This window comes from Diplotaxodon limnothrissa, linkage group LG19, assembly GCF_057381915.1.
Source record: "Diplotaxodon limnothrissa isolate DT_005_m linkage group LG19, D_limnothrissa_male_GT1.1, whole genome shotgun sequence".
NCBI lineage: Eukaryota > Metazoa > Chordata > Actinopteri > Cichliformes > Cichlidae > Diplotaxodon > Diplotaxodon limnothrissa.
The window spans coordinates 24,904,793-24,919,704 of NC_140614.1; the positions used below are offsets into that span (position 1 = coordinate 24,904,793).

The 14,912-nt window shown below is 42.5% G+C and overlaps 2 protein-coding genes across 3 annotated transcripts; both read right to left on the reverse strand.

The window, feature by feature from the left end:
- Positions 1–412: 412 nt before the first annotated feature.
- Positions 413–5,301, reverse strand: LOC146612299 (transforming growth factor-beta receptor-associated protein 1). Of its 2 annotated transcripts, none has more exons than XM_085343752.1 (11): positions 4,617–5,301; positions 4,265–4,459; positions 3,940–4,094; positions 3,295–3,377; positions 2,817–3,158; positions 2,590–2,647; positions 2,351–2,494; positions 1,384–1,518; positions 1,166–1,307; positions 656–1,077; positions 413–556 (listed from the first exon to the last, which is right to left on the reverse strand). In XM_085343752.1, exons 1-11 carry the CDS (start codon positions 5,299–5,301, stop codon positions 413–415), a joined length of 2,505 nt encoding a protein of 834 aa, XP_085199878.1. The 2 variants fall into 2 exon arrangements, with proteins under 2 accessions (XP_085199878.1, XP_085199877.1); XM_085343751.1 differs by having other exon boundaries at positions 3,295–3,395.
- A 1,101-nt stretch (positions 5,302–6,402) lies between these two features.
- On the reverse strand, positions 6,403–8,124 carry fhl5 (four and a half LIM domains 5). The gene is made up of 5 exons (XM_085343705.1): positions 7,963–8,124; positions 7,616–7,790; positions 7,033–7,202; positions 6,672–6,858; positions 6,403–6,554 (listed from the first exon to the last, which is right to left on the reverse strand). The coding sequence occupies exons 1-5, from the start codon at positions 8,122–8,124 to the stop codon at positions 6,403–6,405; spliced, it is 846 nt and encodes a 281-aa protein (XP_085199831.1).
- Positions 8,125–14,912: the final 6,788 nt, after the last annotated feature.

A 14,912-nucleotide genomic window follows, 5' to 3' on the forward strand; every position in this document is an offset into this window, starting at 1 on the left:
TACACAAATATACACAGTGGAAACCATGATGGCAGGGATGTATATATACAGCAGTGGAGGACGGCCATATTCCTTCTGGTCATCAGGGTGACCACAGGTGGTTTCCATGTAAAATACCACTGTCTGATCAGTGAATATACACCCCTGAGGGTTTTTCTCAACTGACTTTATTGCTCTTGATGTCTACAATCTGTCTAAAAATGGTTGCCTGCAAAAACTGCATTGCTTGTTCTTTTCCAGTTTGAATCCCTTTGTTTAAACATTTTTTTTTTAAATCTTAGTAGCAAAGTTGTCCTTGACTTTGATTCTGGTAGAGTCTGGCTCTATGATCAGACCAATCATCAGGTTGGAAGCAGAAATGTAAAAAATGAATGAGATTCTTAAAAGTCCAGTGAGAAAAAAAAGTCTGTTGTTATAATGCAGAGTAGCCCATGCAGCTTATGTGCACCACCTCACCTCGCAGGTTACGGACAAAGTGTGGTTCTGTAAGTTCTCTCTGGCAAACTCTACATTTCTGCTCCTTGTCCACTCTGAACTTTGTTTTTGAGACCTGCATCTGCAGACGAGAGAGTAAAAGTGCAACAGGGCTCATAAAGAAAAAGGAGAAATTCAGTGTTCACTGCAGTAAAAATGTGAACTGTATCATTAAACTCACCCAAGTGACCTTGTGCCTCAGGAGTTCCGCCTGGGCCAAAGCCTGTTGCAATCTCACCATCTGCCTCTGGTGGAAGGTTTCCCTGAGGGATACGACTAAAAACTGAGAGACCAGTTGAACAGACCAGGACTCAGGAAGGAGCTGGAGTACCTTCTCCAGTGCAAAAACATGAGGTTGGCTGTTAAGAAGATCCACAGCTGCGCCTGTGAGATCCTTGGAGCTCAGGTAGATTTGGAGAAGAGTGAGCAGGAGGACCTCCCTGAATTGTGAGTCCTGGTCCTGGGCTGCCCTGCAGCAGTAGGCCTCTGCAGCCTGGAGGTCTTTCTCCTCATGTACAAGCATCTGCAGTGCTTGGTAGTGTTCACCAGACCTACCAAGGAGAATGGCCTTTTCTGGGTGTAGGGTTGTTGACTTTACTCTGTCTGCAATGAGTTAAAAATCATGACGTTTACTTTAACTTGCTGCTAATTCCACAATGATTTATTTTAATACGCAAACTAATTCACACACCATACACTGTGGAGATGTTATAGAATTTGGACTCCCATAGCAGCTGCTGCAGCTTCCCTCTGGTCACCCTCACTCTTTCATCTTCCTTTTGCAGCATCTGAGTAACATATGCCAGGGCCAGACGGTTGTGATGGCTCTCTTCCTGGGGGCAGATTACATCAATCATGTCTGCGCATTTAATTTAGGTTATTAGATTAAGGAGCTGTTGGTGTACCCACCTCGCTATTTAAATCATGGATTAAGTACTCAAGATAGAAAATCAATGCCAGTGGAAATGTCTCCAAGAATGTGAGGACATCTTGTGTTTCAAATTGACCATCTGGTGGGCGCTTGATGAAAATCTGCACACCTGTCTTTATCAAATAAAGTAAAATGTATTTAATCACTACAAATTGGTTTATAAGGCAATTTCTACAAAAAAGGTGGTGCCATTTAGAGCTGTTGACGTATACAGTCACAGATACATTTATATTCCAATAATCTTATGGGATTTATCGGCATTTAAAACAAGAATTTAAACATAAAAAAACCTCTGGCTCTGCCACTGACTTTATGTTTGACAAATTGCTACCATATGAGCACAAAGTGGCCCTTGGTTTTTCAATCATATCTGCCACACCCGTCATCAACTTCAGTTTCTTTAAAACAAGACGATGACAGCCAAAATGATCAGCTCAAGGCTTCAAAACAGGAGTACATAAATCACTGGTTGATGTCCACATATACAGTATATGGTTTATGTAGACCAGAGACAGATTAAAGGGAAAAAAAACACCTCACTGTTTCTTAGTAAAGCATGGGAGTGGGACCATGAATCACTTTAGCAGCTTTAATGCACTTTACCATTTATTTATTTAGCATTTCTCAGACTCTGATGGAGGGATGGAATATGATTCTTTCTAAAGATAACCCCTCATTTGGTGTTTTGATGATAGTGGTTCAATGCACTACCAAACCTTAAAGGTCACTGCAGGTGATTCAGACAGTTTCATATGTATTTAACCATTGAGTGACTCTACTGCAGATGAGGGTATCAACGTCCTGGAAGAAGCCATTCCACCAATCAGACAAAGCAATTCAGATTTTCCTTTAATTTGTCACTTTTCTATGTCTGCAATACATAGTTGTATTGTACAACTCTGCCCTCTGCAGTTTGGTAGTGAGTGTGAAAAATGAAAAAGGCACCTCTTGGTTTCTTTGTAAAGTCCAATCTGCAAATGCCCACACGGTGTCTTTGTCTCTGAGCTGACTGAGAGTCGCCACGATGTGTCCATATACATCTGAGCAGGAAGAATCTTTACACAAGCCATCTGTAATCTTCACCCAAGTCTGGAAGAATACAACCAGTTAAAATACACTGCTTTCATACATCAAGTTTGTGTGAACATATGTGATGTTTTTTTGGATTGGGGGGGGGGGTGTACCTTTACTGCATCAGTGTGCAGCCCGTGGCTTTCGTAGAGGGAACCTAAAGCAAAAAATCTGTAAAAGACAAAGAAAAAAAGAAAAGAAGTCAAAACGATTCTCAAAAAGTAAATTATCTGAAATAAATAATCTAAAATCAAAAGCATGGTTGTGTCCTAAGCAAAATATTCAGATTTATAGGTGTGATTTCAGATCATTTGTATAACTAATAATGATTCATTTTCACCTGTGGTGTTGCTCCAGAACAGGGACACAGAGGTCCAGACTGCACTTACTGGGAAAAGCAACAAGCTGTTGGAGTTTTTTATCATCGTTCATTTCTACATACAGCCTCAGGAGGGTGCTGTCCACTTCCTTACTGCACTTCAGGCCTCTCTCTGTCCCCCTTACTGCTCTGAGAAAATCTCCCAGGAAGGCCAGGTAATGATGAAATTTGTTTCTGTCCTCCTTCTTGAGCACCTGGAGATCTCTGCCCTTGTTTATTTGATCAAGATGAGATTGAAAGTCCTCGCTGAGACACATATCCGGGTAGAGGCGGATGATTTCTCTCGGGTCCAGCTCACCTTTACTGTTCAAGTGGGTAATAAGTATACATTTTTACATATGGAAGAAGCAGAAAGTACACATCTTTAAAGCAGTGTTCTGAGATTTATTTAGCATGTATTTTGGAGTGTTTTGTTATGGGAGAGGGAGTTTGGTCTCACATGAATAGATCTTTGGCTTGGGAAAAACCCTCCTGGTAAAAATGAGCAAATCCAGCCAGGCAAGTGATGGCCTTCTGTAGCTCCTGCGAGGGGAAAATAGTCTTATTTTTAAACCAGGCACATATTGTATGAGCATATTTAACGCACCAAGATGTGAACTGAAATAACTGAGGCAGAAGACACTGTGACTCTCTTGAGGCTAAAATGTTACACTTCAAGAAAAACAAGTAGCAGAAAAATGGGAAATGTCTATGATTCATGATTGTGTTAATTAGCCTCTTCATCTTTAACCTGTAAGCTGAGATGTGGCACAGATTACGCTAAAAGTCAAACGCCATCTGCTGCCTTCAGTTGCATTCATCGATATCGAATATACCTGCGTATACTCTCTGTAAGGTAACAAGTCTATGCTTTGACAGTCTGATCAATGGTAAATTCAAACCATATTATGCATTGCTAGTTGGGTTTGTAATGCATGAATCTGAAAGTCAATATGATTGTACAAAGCAGCCGGAGCTACAGCAGCACACAAGCAGGCAGCAAAAGTAAAAGATTTGGAGGCTACCTGATAACGCCAAAGCTATATTTTAAAATCAGTGTGATGTGAGTTTGCATCCTTCAGTGTGCCTATAAATTCTGTTTCACCTTGTATGAGTCAAGTGGATGACGGCTTTGAGCCCCTTCCAGCAGCAATAAGGCCTCCTCAACCCTTTGGTGCCTTACAAGTGCCTGGATCTGCTCTTCGAATGGCACCAGGCTCAGGCTGAAAATGTCTCTCTCTGTGAACACTAACACACCATCTGAGGGGACATTTGCTTTTGGTTTTTAGAAACTCTCAGAAGGCGCAAGAACGACTGACTATATCTGAGCAAACTGAGACAAACATGACTACGTCTTTTAAAAACAAAAGCAGGCTCTTTGCGATTAATCTGACCTGGATCAGATGAGAAACTGATGTCGCTGGATTTACCTGAAGTGGAAAGTAGACCCCTTGCTCCAGTGAGACTCACAGTCTGTTTGCGTTGCTGATCCAACATGCTGTAAACAGACAACAGTTCGGGCTGCAGGCTTAGGACGTAAGGGAAACATGCCCCGGCTGCCAGCACCTCCTGAGGCCACTGAAGGGGAGGGCGCTGGCATATCCCTGTCTTCATCACAAACATGCCTGAGGGATGAGAATGGAGAAATGATATCTTGGCAAAATAAATATCCTCTGGCTAGATGGATTAATGACTTATGAGTGATATGAAATGAGCTGTTTTAGAAGCTAAGCATAATGGCACATGAATGTAAAGCCTGTTGGATATTTTGGCAGCTCTTACCTAAAAATTCGGGCCCATTCAAGAGGAATTCTCCTTCTCCCAGTGAGGTAACGATAACATGCTGCCTGCTGTGATTATGAGGAAAGAGCTCCTCACAGCTGCCAGTCTGAATATCACAGAGGAGGTACCTGTCACTGGTGGCAAGACACAGAGTTGCACCATCCACCGCCAAGGCCACAGGGTCTTGGAGCACAGAGACTTCCTTTACAACCTCCCACCTGTCCACTCCCACCACATGGATCCGGAGCACTTTCCTGCGGCTGGAAGACGTCACCATCTGCACACACGTCCCCTCCGATGCGAGCAATGAGTCGCACACCTCAAACAAAGACACATGCTGGATCTTCTTCAGAGCAGGAACAGGCTCTAAGGAAAACATGTTGAGGGCAGTAACGCTCCGGTCCCACAGGACCAGCAGATGGTTGAAAAGTGGGACTGCCCTCAGTTGATTTACAGAGTTGCTTGAGCCTAGTTTTCTTGCCCTACCTTCTCTGATTTTGGTCAGGCCAGGGCTCTTGTCTCCATTTGTGCTGCTTGTCAGAATGAGGTGTTGGACTGTTGCATCTTTAGTCCCTATGTAAACATTTTGGTCATAGCACTCAAGGCACTGGATGCAGGATTTGTCCTCTTTCGAGACTGCTCGTTTTTCATATATGTGAGCTTGTCTGAAGGCACTAAAAGCCATTGCAAAAAAGTATTAATGTTGAATAATGGGATGCAGTTCAAGCAGAAGAAAAAGGAGTTCTTTCAAAAGTCACTGATATATGCTTAAATCAAAGCTAAACACAGTAAGATGTTCCTACCTCTCTGTTGTCCAACCTTCCTCTAATTCCTCTACAAGTTTATGAAGTGTAAAAAAGTTACAACTCCCCCCATGTGACTATATCCTGACAGGAAATCTATGTCAGCATTTTTTACCGCTCATCCTGCCATGTGAGGACACTTACACAACTCATCCAACAGCCTCACCAAGAAAACCAACTTTTACAAGTTCATGGTGAAGAAGATGGATATTTTTGAGGTGGCCACAGTTACGGCTTCTTGTGTTCTTGGTATGCGCGTAGGGCTGAAGCGGTCACTTTGGTCAGTGGATAATGGACAAGCAGAAGCGATCTGCTGATCGTGGTTTGTTTGAGTTTGTTTACAATGTCCGTGAGATGGGTGTGATGAGGTCAAGAGGCAACAGAAACACAGCAAGGGGGATTGTTTTATAGCGATGATTGCCCCAAAGATGACTAAGAGAAGACACTGTGGTCATAAAAACAGAAAAAAAACCTACCACCGCAGCTATATCTGTTACAGTGAACTTTGTGCCCTCTGTCCTCACTATGGAATTTGAGTTAAATATACAAAAGGCCCGGAGCAGATTAAGTTATGATGAGATGAACAAAAGCAGTACTAAAAAAGATCTATATGGCAAGACATATTTCACCTGAGGCAAATCCAAAAATCATGCATCATTTATTGTTTCTTTAGTGTGGATACGTTTATATCTAGGCACAACAGATGTACAATAAACTGCATCAGACAGCTAATGATTGCTTTGTCATCAAGAAAAACATACATGCCAGATTAACTTTAAAATCTGTGTGTGGGTGTGTGTGAGTGACATACAAGAGATAATGTCTTCTTTTTAAAAAAAAACAAACACACTAAAATAATGACACTTGAAGGCTTTTTATGTGCAAGGCATTCTTGTGCGAGACTTTCGTAGATCCACAGTATTTCTATCAGACAGCAGGCGTTGTTGTCATTTGGGTAGAGCTGTGATCCTGGCATGTAAAGGTCATTTGTCCCTCCCGCAGTCAGTGCACAAAATGTTGTCACGCTGGGTGAGGAAGCCACGCCCCACCAGTGACACAGAGCACTGCATGCAGGTGAAACACTCACTGTGCCACTGGCGTTCCTCAAAGGAGATGTACTTGGCTCCTGCCAGACCTGCATGCATCAGAGAGCCATGCATTTATGTCAATGTAAAATCATCACCTTGTGTTGCTAACACTCCCTCGACAACACAAACTTAAAAGCTTAAATGTGAGTAGAATGAAAACTCACTAGTAATGGGCTTGGTGCAGCCCACACACTTCTTTGCGTATAGGTTGCTGAAGCACTCCAGGCAGTAGGGGTAATTTTCTCTGGTGGTGAAGCGCTGGCCTGACAGCTGCTTTCTGCATCCAATGCACAGAAAACACTCGCGGTGCCAGGGCTTCTCTTGGTAGGTCACCCCACCTGTTGTGATGGCCTAGAAGAAGCACAAGCAAGAGAAATAGAGCGCTTAGCAAAAAGAGACATACAGTGCTATTCCCATTTCTTCTCTTTATTCTCCTCCCTGCAGTGTGACTAACACAAAAATGCCAGAGTCAGGGGGATTTACTGTAGCACTCAATACACGTAATCCACTCAGCTGTAACCCTACCTTCTTACAAGCGGAGCACTGGTATGCAAACTGCTTCTCGAAGCAGGCCACACAGAAGTAACCGGTGTCTTTAGGGATGAAGGACTTGGTTCCTATTGGCTGCTGGCAGCGGTGACACAGGAAGCAGGTCTCATGCCAGCTGTTCCCCTTGTATTCCATTTTGCGGGAACCTGGCACACGGGACGAGAGCAGCTTAGTCAGCATATGGTCCCTCTATGACAGAAACACACCGCGGCCCAAAGCTGGCCTGCTTTGTCTGCAGGGAGGGGATGATGCAACTGAAATAATCTTGGAAAGAATTTTAGGCAAAGGAAGAAATTCTAGTCTTTTGAACTCTTTTTTTTCCCCAATAAGAAATAAATGTGTGTAATAAATGTGTGTAATAAAAACTTGTTGAATTTAGATTTTCCCAGGCATATCTTTTTGTTCATTGTAGCTTCAAAGTCGATACTTTAAGAGGTTTCACCAATTCATTGCTGCCTTATCCTTAAATTTTAGCCATAACCTCTGAATATATATTTAACACTATATTATGATCTAGCTTTCAGGTGACATTATCCAGTACCATCATCACTGCATGTACCTGGCATGATGGTTTTCTTGCAGGTGGTACACTTGGAGGAGTAATCCTGTGCATGGCACTCAGTGCAGAGCAACAAATCATCCTTGGCGGCAAAGGCCTTTTCCACTAGAGAGCGGCTGCACTTGCCACACTTGAAGCACTGCTCGTGCCAGTGACGATCCTTATAGGAGAGATCCTGCAAATATTTTGCATGTGATTATTATTGATGTTCTGTAAGGCTAATGGTTCATTTAACAGCTCTAAAACTGAAATCCTTCCACATTTCTCATCTACAGACTCAAACCACTAACCTCACATTCTCATCTCGCACTACACTATTCTCACTGTCTACACTGTTGCTTCCTTACCTTGCAGTTACAGCCGATTGGTAAGGAGCATGCCTCGCAGTTGTTAGCGAACAAGTTCTCGTAGCACTTAGTGCAGTACTGCGTGTCATCTTTCATTATGTACTTCTTCCCCAGCAGGGAGTCTTTGCAGTAATGGCAGTCTAAACGCTCGCTGGTGGGCATCTTATTTGCTTTTCTTAGCTGCAGGTCAAAGAGAGCAGAAGGATAAAAAAATGAACAATAAGGAAGAACAGGAGAGATAGGGAAAAGTAATAATAGTCCAGGCAATTTATCCTCTTTCTCATCAAGCAAGTAAAGAGGACAAGCAATTTCCCCTTCTTTCAAAAATAATTTAAAGGGGAAAAAAACAACAGTGTTGTATTAAAGAGTTCTCTACCTCAGTTGATTCAGGGTGAGGATGAGACTGAAGCCAGAGACTGCAGAGGCACAGGGATGGGGCAGGGATGAAAAGGGGTCAGGCAGGATTATGGGGTATCCACTAGGGGGGCTCTTCTATAAATACAGGCCCTCTTATTAGCAGTGATCTCCGGGGAGAATGGGCATACTTCACTGCATCGTTCTGCACCTTTTAAGGGAGTTGATGGTGTGCTGATCTCTAAGCCTTTGGACTGATTTATTCTTTGTTGTCTCATCCCCCGAATGCAAAAAAGCAGAGATTTGCAACTTTAGCACAAGAAGATTACTGTTGGGAAACATGACTGACCACCATATAAATAATGTAAGGCTTCCAAATCAGTTTCACATGTATACAGACAGTACATTAAAAGAGAAGATTTGAGCTTGAAAATGTTAAATCTTTTCTACACACTATTATCAGCTTGGACAGTGGTACCACAGCAGAGATAGTTAGTCATTTGGATGCTGTAACATGTCTGGACACACTTGTGGCCTTTGTCAGTGCCTCCTACACACACAAGCAGTTGCAGATGGCTTATGAGAAGTAGGTGCCAGCAGCTTTGTGACTGCCAGGTACTGAACTATATTGCCAGGACCTCTCAGTGGCTATTGAGAGCACCTTGGCAGCACTTCAGAAGGGTGAAGCTGCGTGCTTGTGGGCCTTCAATCCATCCCCAGCAAAATAAGAGAGGAGGAGCAGTAATGACAGTTTAAATGGTGACCATCCTGCTAATAGCGATACTCTTGTTACTCCTCTCGTTCTTTCCTACCCGTTTAAACATTTAAATTCACCTACGTCTTTGATTGACGGTTGACTAATTGTATTTGAATCATGGAACATATGCTCCGATCAGTTTTCCAAAGGATCAGGGGAGCAGACATCTTCATAAAAATAGCCTGGGAAGACCACCAGCCCGACCCACTGGTTTAATCCCTCACACACACACACACACACACACACACACACACACACACACACACACACACACACACACACACACACACACACACACACACACACACACACGTGTTTTCGTGATATATCAGTACGTATGACAAAAATGTGACAAATGGGAACGTGCCTTTCCGAAGGTCCTAGAGGCATGGGAATCTCAAAAAATTTGACCCATGCTTCCAGGAACACACCCATCTGTTGAGATTTTGGCTAGGGCTAAATTTTGGTCAAACCTGAATTTAATGCTACTTGTGAGGACACTGTCAGGTTTATGTGACTTATGAGTACCATAAGGTCACACACAGATATTTCATGTTTAGGTGAATTGTGAAGCCCATGGAAACACATAATTTTCAAGTATACATGACTTATAAGGACCAGGTAACGGTAGGTTCTGCATTTTTAGCTTGGCTCCTTTTGAGATTACAATATAATAGACATGGATGCACAATAGTAATGCTCACCAGTTGGGTAACTTCTGACAGAAATATCAGACATTTATGTGTTAATAAAACAGTAAATCTGAGCTGTGTAAAGACTTAAAAAAAAAAAAAAAGACATGGGTCAAATGTGGTCAGTCTACTTTTTAAGTCTTGATATTGTAATGCATTAATTCATTTTGTAGTGAATGTTCATGTGAATAAAAACGTGGAACATTATCTGCCTTTTTTATCATTTAATTGCAAAAAGCACCCAGCATAAACCACAGATTTATGAGTAAGAACAATGCAATACAGAAAACTGCAATACTGACATAACTGTGGAAGTAACAAAGTATCTCTCTTGCTTGTTTCTTTTTTTCTTGCATCTTTCTTTTAATGCTATGATCCTGTTGTGGCTGTAGTACCTTATGACAACCCAGTCTCTGCCTTTCAGAGCTGCCGGCTCTGCTTGGAGGCAGCAGTCACATTCCTTTTTACCTGGTACTTTGCAGCTTTTTATGAAGTGAAACGTGCCGCTCAGCAACCTTCACTTCATCATTTGTCCACTTGCTTCTCACCGTCCCAGCTGTCATAAATGGAAACAAAAGAAAATATCTTAATGTGAATGCAAGAAAAGATAGAAAATATTCTAGTTTATAATGTGAATACAAAATGTTCTTAAACCTTGCTTTCTACTGGAGCACTTTAAAGGAGCAATAAGCACAATTCATCATACTTAGGTTGAAGGAATTAAAAATGACTATGTGAAGAACTAGAGGTGTAATTACATCTGGAGTATAGCATGAAGTCACAATCCCTCTCTCTGTGTTGATCTCCAGCCATAGACTTTGGTTTGGTTCACAGGCAGTGCAAAACAGCACACCTAGCAGTGAAAAGATATTGCTTATTGCTCCTTTAAGGATGCTTGGAATGAACCATTTGAAGTGCTGTGTTCTGCTGGGAATCAAATAAGATGAAATGATTTATGATAAAAGCTCTGAATAGTGTCATGTCTGAAAACAAACTTGTTCTTTGATCACAAGTATATTAACCTAAAACATTTTGTATTTGGGTGCCTTTACCCCTTCTTGGTGAAGTGTTGCTAATGTTTTTGTTGTCCAGGGTGATTGAGGCAGAGGTGCCCTTCATGTTGTCCAGGGCAGCTGAGTAAAGCGTGTGGCTTGGAACCCCCGGAATACTTGGTCCTTGAGCCTTTGAAAAGTAACAGTGAAATATGAGAATCAATGCATGCAATGGGTCTGTTTGCTTTTTTCTCTGCATTGTAGGCAAAGTCAGCGTTGGGCAGTGTGTAATTCTACATTAAGGGGCTAAGGGGCGATCGTGGCTCAAGAGTTGTAATCAGAAGGTTGCCGGTTCGAGCCCCAGCTCCGACAGTCTCGGTCGTTGTGTCCTTGGGAAAGACACTTCACCTGTTGCCTACTGGTGGTGGTCAGAGGGCCCGGTGGCGCCAGTGTCCGGCAGCCTCGCCTCTGTCAGTGCGCCCCAGGGTGGCTGTGGCTACAATGTAGCTGCCATCACCAGTGTGTGAATGTCTGTGTGAATGGGTGGATGACTGGATGTGTAAAGCGCTTTGGGGTCCTTAGGGACTAGTAAAGCGCTATATAAATATAGGATATTTACCATTTGATATGAATATTTTACATGTGAACATAATCTACTAATAATACTCATCACAGTGTGATTGTTTGAAATCGGATAGAGTGTTATTATCTTCATGACAAACATCCCTGCTGTTCAGTTTCAATGTAACACAAACTAGAGTTGTTGGTTCTACCAATTGAGAAAGGCTAAAAAAAAACAAATTCATGTCCTTCACAGCTTAAAACAATCTGAGGACAATGTAACACAGAAATATCAAATTTAGTAGGAATAAAGATCAAGCTGATGCTTTAAAGGGAAAGTTAGGACTAACAAATGATATGCCAATTTCTTTCTCCTAAGATGTTCACAAACAAGTAATGCTAATGTTGAATATGGGAAACTTTCAATCAAACTGATTATTTTAATATAATCAAAGGGCACTTAATTTATGCACTAGGCCCAACTGACACATATACTTGATGCCAAATAAAAAAAAATAATGTGTAACCTGTTGGAAGAATGAAGTGGGTGTGTCACTCACCAATTGGTCTGAAGGAGGTTGAGACAGGACCTCGGCACTTGGTGTCTGCAACAAAAGACAACAATATAACGTCAGAAACATTCTCTAGTATAAATCCCGACTATTTAATTAACTACAGATCATATTTGTATCAGTGAATATTATTACAGAAGGATCTGACTTCCTTATACCAGATTCTATAGAAACTTAACACTGTACGGTTCTGCTACCCAACGATATGAGGACAGTGTAACACACACTAGAGTTGTTGGTCCTACCACATGAGGAAGGCAACTGAAACACACTCCTGTCCTTCACAGCTTAAAACAATATGAGGACAGTGTAACACACACACTACAATCACTGGTCCTACCATATGAGGACTTCTACTTAAACACACTCCTGTCCTTCACAGCTTAAAACAATATGAGGACATGACGACTGAACACATGTAGAGTTCACATTCCTGACCTCTAACTTCTCCTGCTGTTGTCAATAAAAGCTCTAAACCCAACACTGATGTACAGCCATCTATTTCCCCAGAAATTAAATCATGTAAACTGATCAGCGGGAGCTTATTTTGACAAAAACATGTGTAAAACGACAAAAATATCAAATTTTGTCAGAATAAAGATCAAGCTGATGCTTTAAGGGAAAGTTTGGACTAACAAATGGTATAGACAATTACTTTATCCTAATGCTAATGTTGGTTTCGGTTAACTTCGACTAAAACTGATTGTTTTAGTACAATTAAAGTGCATTTCATTTATGCACTAGGCCCAACTGACACATATACTTGATGCCAAATACAAAAAAATAATGTGTAACCTGTTGGAAGAATGAAGTGGGTGTGTCACTCACCAATTGGTCTGAAGGAGGTTGAGACAGGACCTCGGCACCTGGTGTCTGCAACAAAAGACAACAATATAACGTCAGAAACATTCTCTAGTATAAATCCCGACTATTTAATTAACTACAGATCATATTTGTATCAGTGAATATTATTACAGAAGGATCTGACTTCCTTATACCAGATTCTATAGAAACTTAACACTGTACGGTTCTGCTACCCAACGATATGAGGACAGTGTAACACACACTAGAGTTGTTGGTCCTACCACATGAGGAAGGCAACTGAAACACTTGATTTGATTTTGGTAGCAAGAGTAGTGTTGTACACAAAAGGAGCTTTTTGACAGCAAAAATCATCAGAATTGTAAAGCTGGGCTTAAAATATTGTGTAAATGATTACTATTTTTCTTTCCTCCTTTCTGTTTAATTTTTTCCACAGTAACTGGTTTCACTATCTGTGACTGTCAGGCAGGATTGTCAGGAATTTCAGGACTGTCAGTCAAACACTGGTCCCATTCTGTGGAGGTAGGGCAGGCTGCAGAATGATGGACAGACAAGTAATGTGAGGTTTCTGGATCAGCTGACAGGAGAGGTGTAGTACTATGAGGTGAGGTGGGTTATTTGCCTAGCATGCATTTGCCTACAGTCCTCTTCCTTGTTTTTCAGGAGGTGTGTAGCTGGTTTGACAGGCTCACACACCCTGACATGGAAAGAAAGACAATGGACAACTGAAAACAGGGGCGATTCTAGGATCAGAGCTTTGGGCGTGCTGAGCACCCAAAGAGCTGCCCAGCCAGGCAAGATAAACTTTACTCATCACAATGAGACTTTTTCCACAGTAACTGGTTTCACTATCTGTGACTGTCAGGCAGGATTGTCAGGAATTTCAGGACTGTCAGTCAAACACTGGTCCCATTCTGTGGAGGTAGGGCAGGCTGCAGAATGATGGACAGACAAGTAATGTGAGGTTTCTGGATCAGCTGACAGGAGAGGTGTAGTAATATGAGGTGAGGTGGGTTATTTGCCTAGCATGCATTTGCCTACAGTCCTCTTCCTTGTTTTTCAGGAGGTGTGTAGCTGGTTTGACAGGCTCACACACCCTGACATGGAAAGAAAGACAATGGACAACTGAAAACAGGGGCGATTCTAGGATCAGAGCTTTGGGCGTGCTGAGCACCCAAAGAGCTGCCCAGCCAGGCAAGATAAACTTTACTCATCACAATGAGACTTTTTCCACAGTAACTGGTTTCACTATCTGTGACTGTCAGGCAGGATTGTCAGGAATTTCAGGACTGTCAGTCAAACACTGGTCCCATTCTGTGGAGGTAGGGCAGGCTGCAGAATGATGGACAGACAAGTAATGTGAGGTTTCTGGATCAGCTGACAGGAGAGGTGTAGTACTATGAGGTGAGGTGGGTTATTTGCCTAGCATGCATTTGCCTACAGTCCTCTTCCTTGTTTTTCAGGAGGTGTGTAGCTGGTTTGACAGGCTCACACACCCTGACATGGAAAGAAAGACAATGGACAACTGAAAACAGGGGCGATTCTAGGATCAGAGCTTTGGGCGTGCTGAGCACCCAAAGAGCTGCCCAGCCAGGCAAGATAAACTTTACTCATCACAATGAGACTTCTTCCCTGTCTCTGTCAGTCCAGGCATCCTTAAATGTCTCCAGTTGTCCTGAGTTCTCTCTGACCCTCTCCTTGGTACATTAGAGAGATACTCCCATACAGCTTATGACAAAATTTAATCCGAAGTGATTGATGGCCCTAATCATGACCTTTTGACCTCCCCCCTCCCCCCCGGAAGTGTGTAATTTGATCCCCTAAGCGTGTCGAATTGCATCCGGAGAAGGGGGGGGTGAACCCCGGAAGCGCGCCATCTGTCGCTAAGCGTGTCGAATTGCATCCTGAGAAGGGAGGGGGGAAACCTCCGGAAGCGCGCCATCTGTTGTTGGGAAAAAAAAAGTTTTTAGAGGGAGGGAGTGCAGCAGGGGAGGAGAATAAAAAGCAGAGAGGAGTCCGTCACAATTTCTAAGGCACAGACGCAAGATGGATTTCCTTCTGCAGCCCAGCAGCGTTCCTGTGTCCGATGAGATCTGCTCTCCCAAAGAAGAAGGCTTTGAATATGACATATTCAAATACAGCATATTTACTATGGAAGGCCTCGATCCGGACCTTATGACCCTACCGGAAATACTCCGGA

What these genes read in the sequence shown, in the direction of transcription:
- LOC146612299 (XM_085343751.1), bottom strand. Translation starts at nt 5,301, where the DNA reads ATGGCTTTTAGTGCCTTCAGACAAGCTCACATATATGAAAAACGAGCA. An exon ending in GAATGGGCCCGAATTTTTAG is followed by an intron (nt 4,460 to 4,616) that starts GTAAGAGCTGCC and finishes CTCATCCCTCAG; the next exon opens with GCATGTTTGTGATGAAGACA. An exon ending in CAAGCCAAAGATCTATTCAT is followed by an intron (nt 3,159 to 3,294) that starts GTGAGACCAAAC and finishes CCACTTGAACAG; the next exon opens with TAAAGGTGAGCTGGACCCGA.
- fhl5 (XM_085343705.1), bottom strand. Translation starts at nt 8,124, where the DNA reads ATGCCCACCAGCGAGCGTTTAGACTGCCATTACTGCAAAGACTCCCTG. An exon ending in CAAGAAAACCATCATGCCAG is followed by an intron (nt 7,203 to 7,615) that starts GTACATGCAGTG and finishes CCCGTGTGCCAG; the next exon opens with GTTCCCGCAAAATGGAATAC. An exon ending in AGTGCTCCGCTTGTAAGAAG is followed by an intron (nt 6,859 to 7,032) that starts GTAGGGTTACAG and finishes TGCTTCTTCTAG; the next exon opens with GCCATCACAACAGGTGGGGT.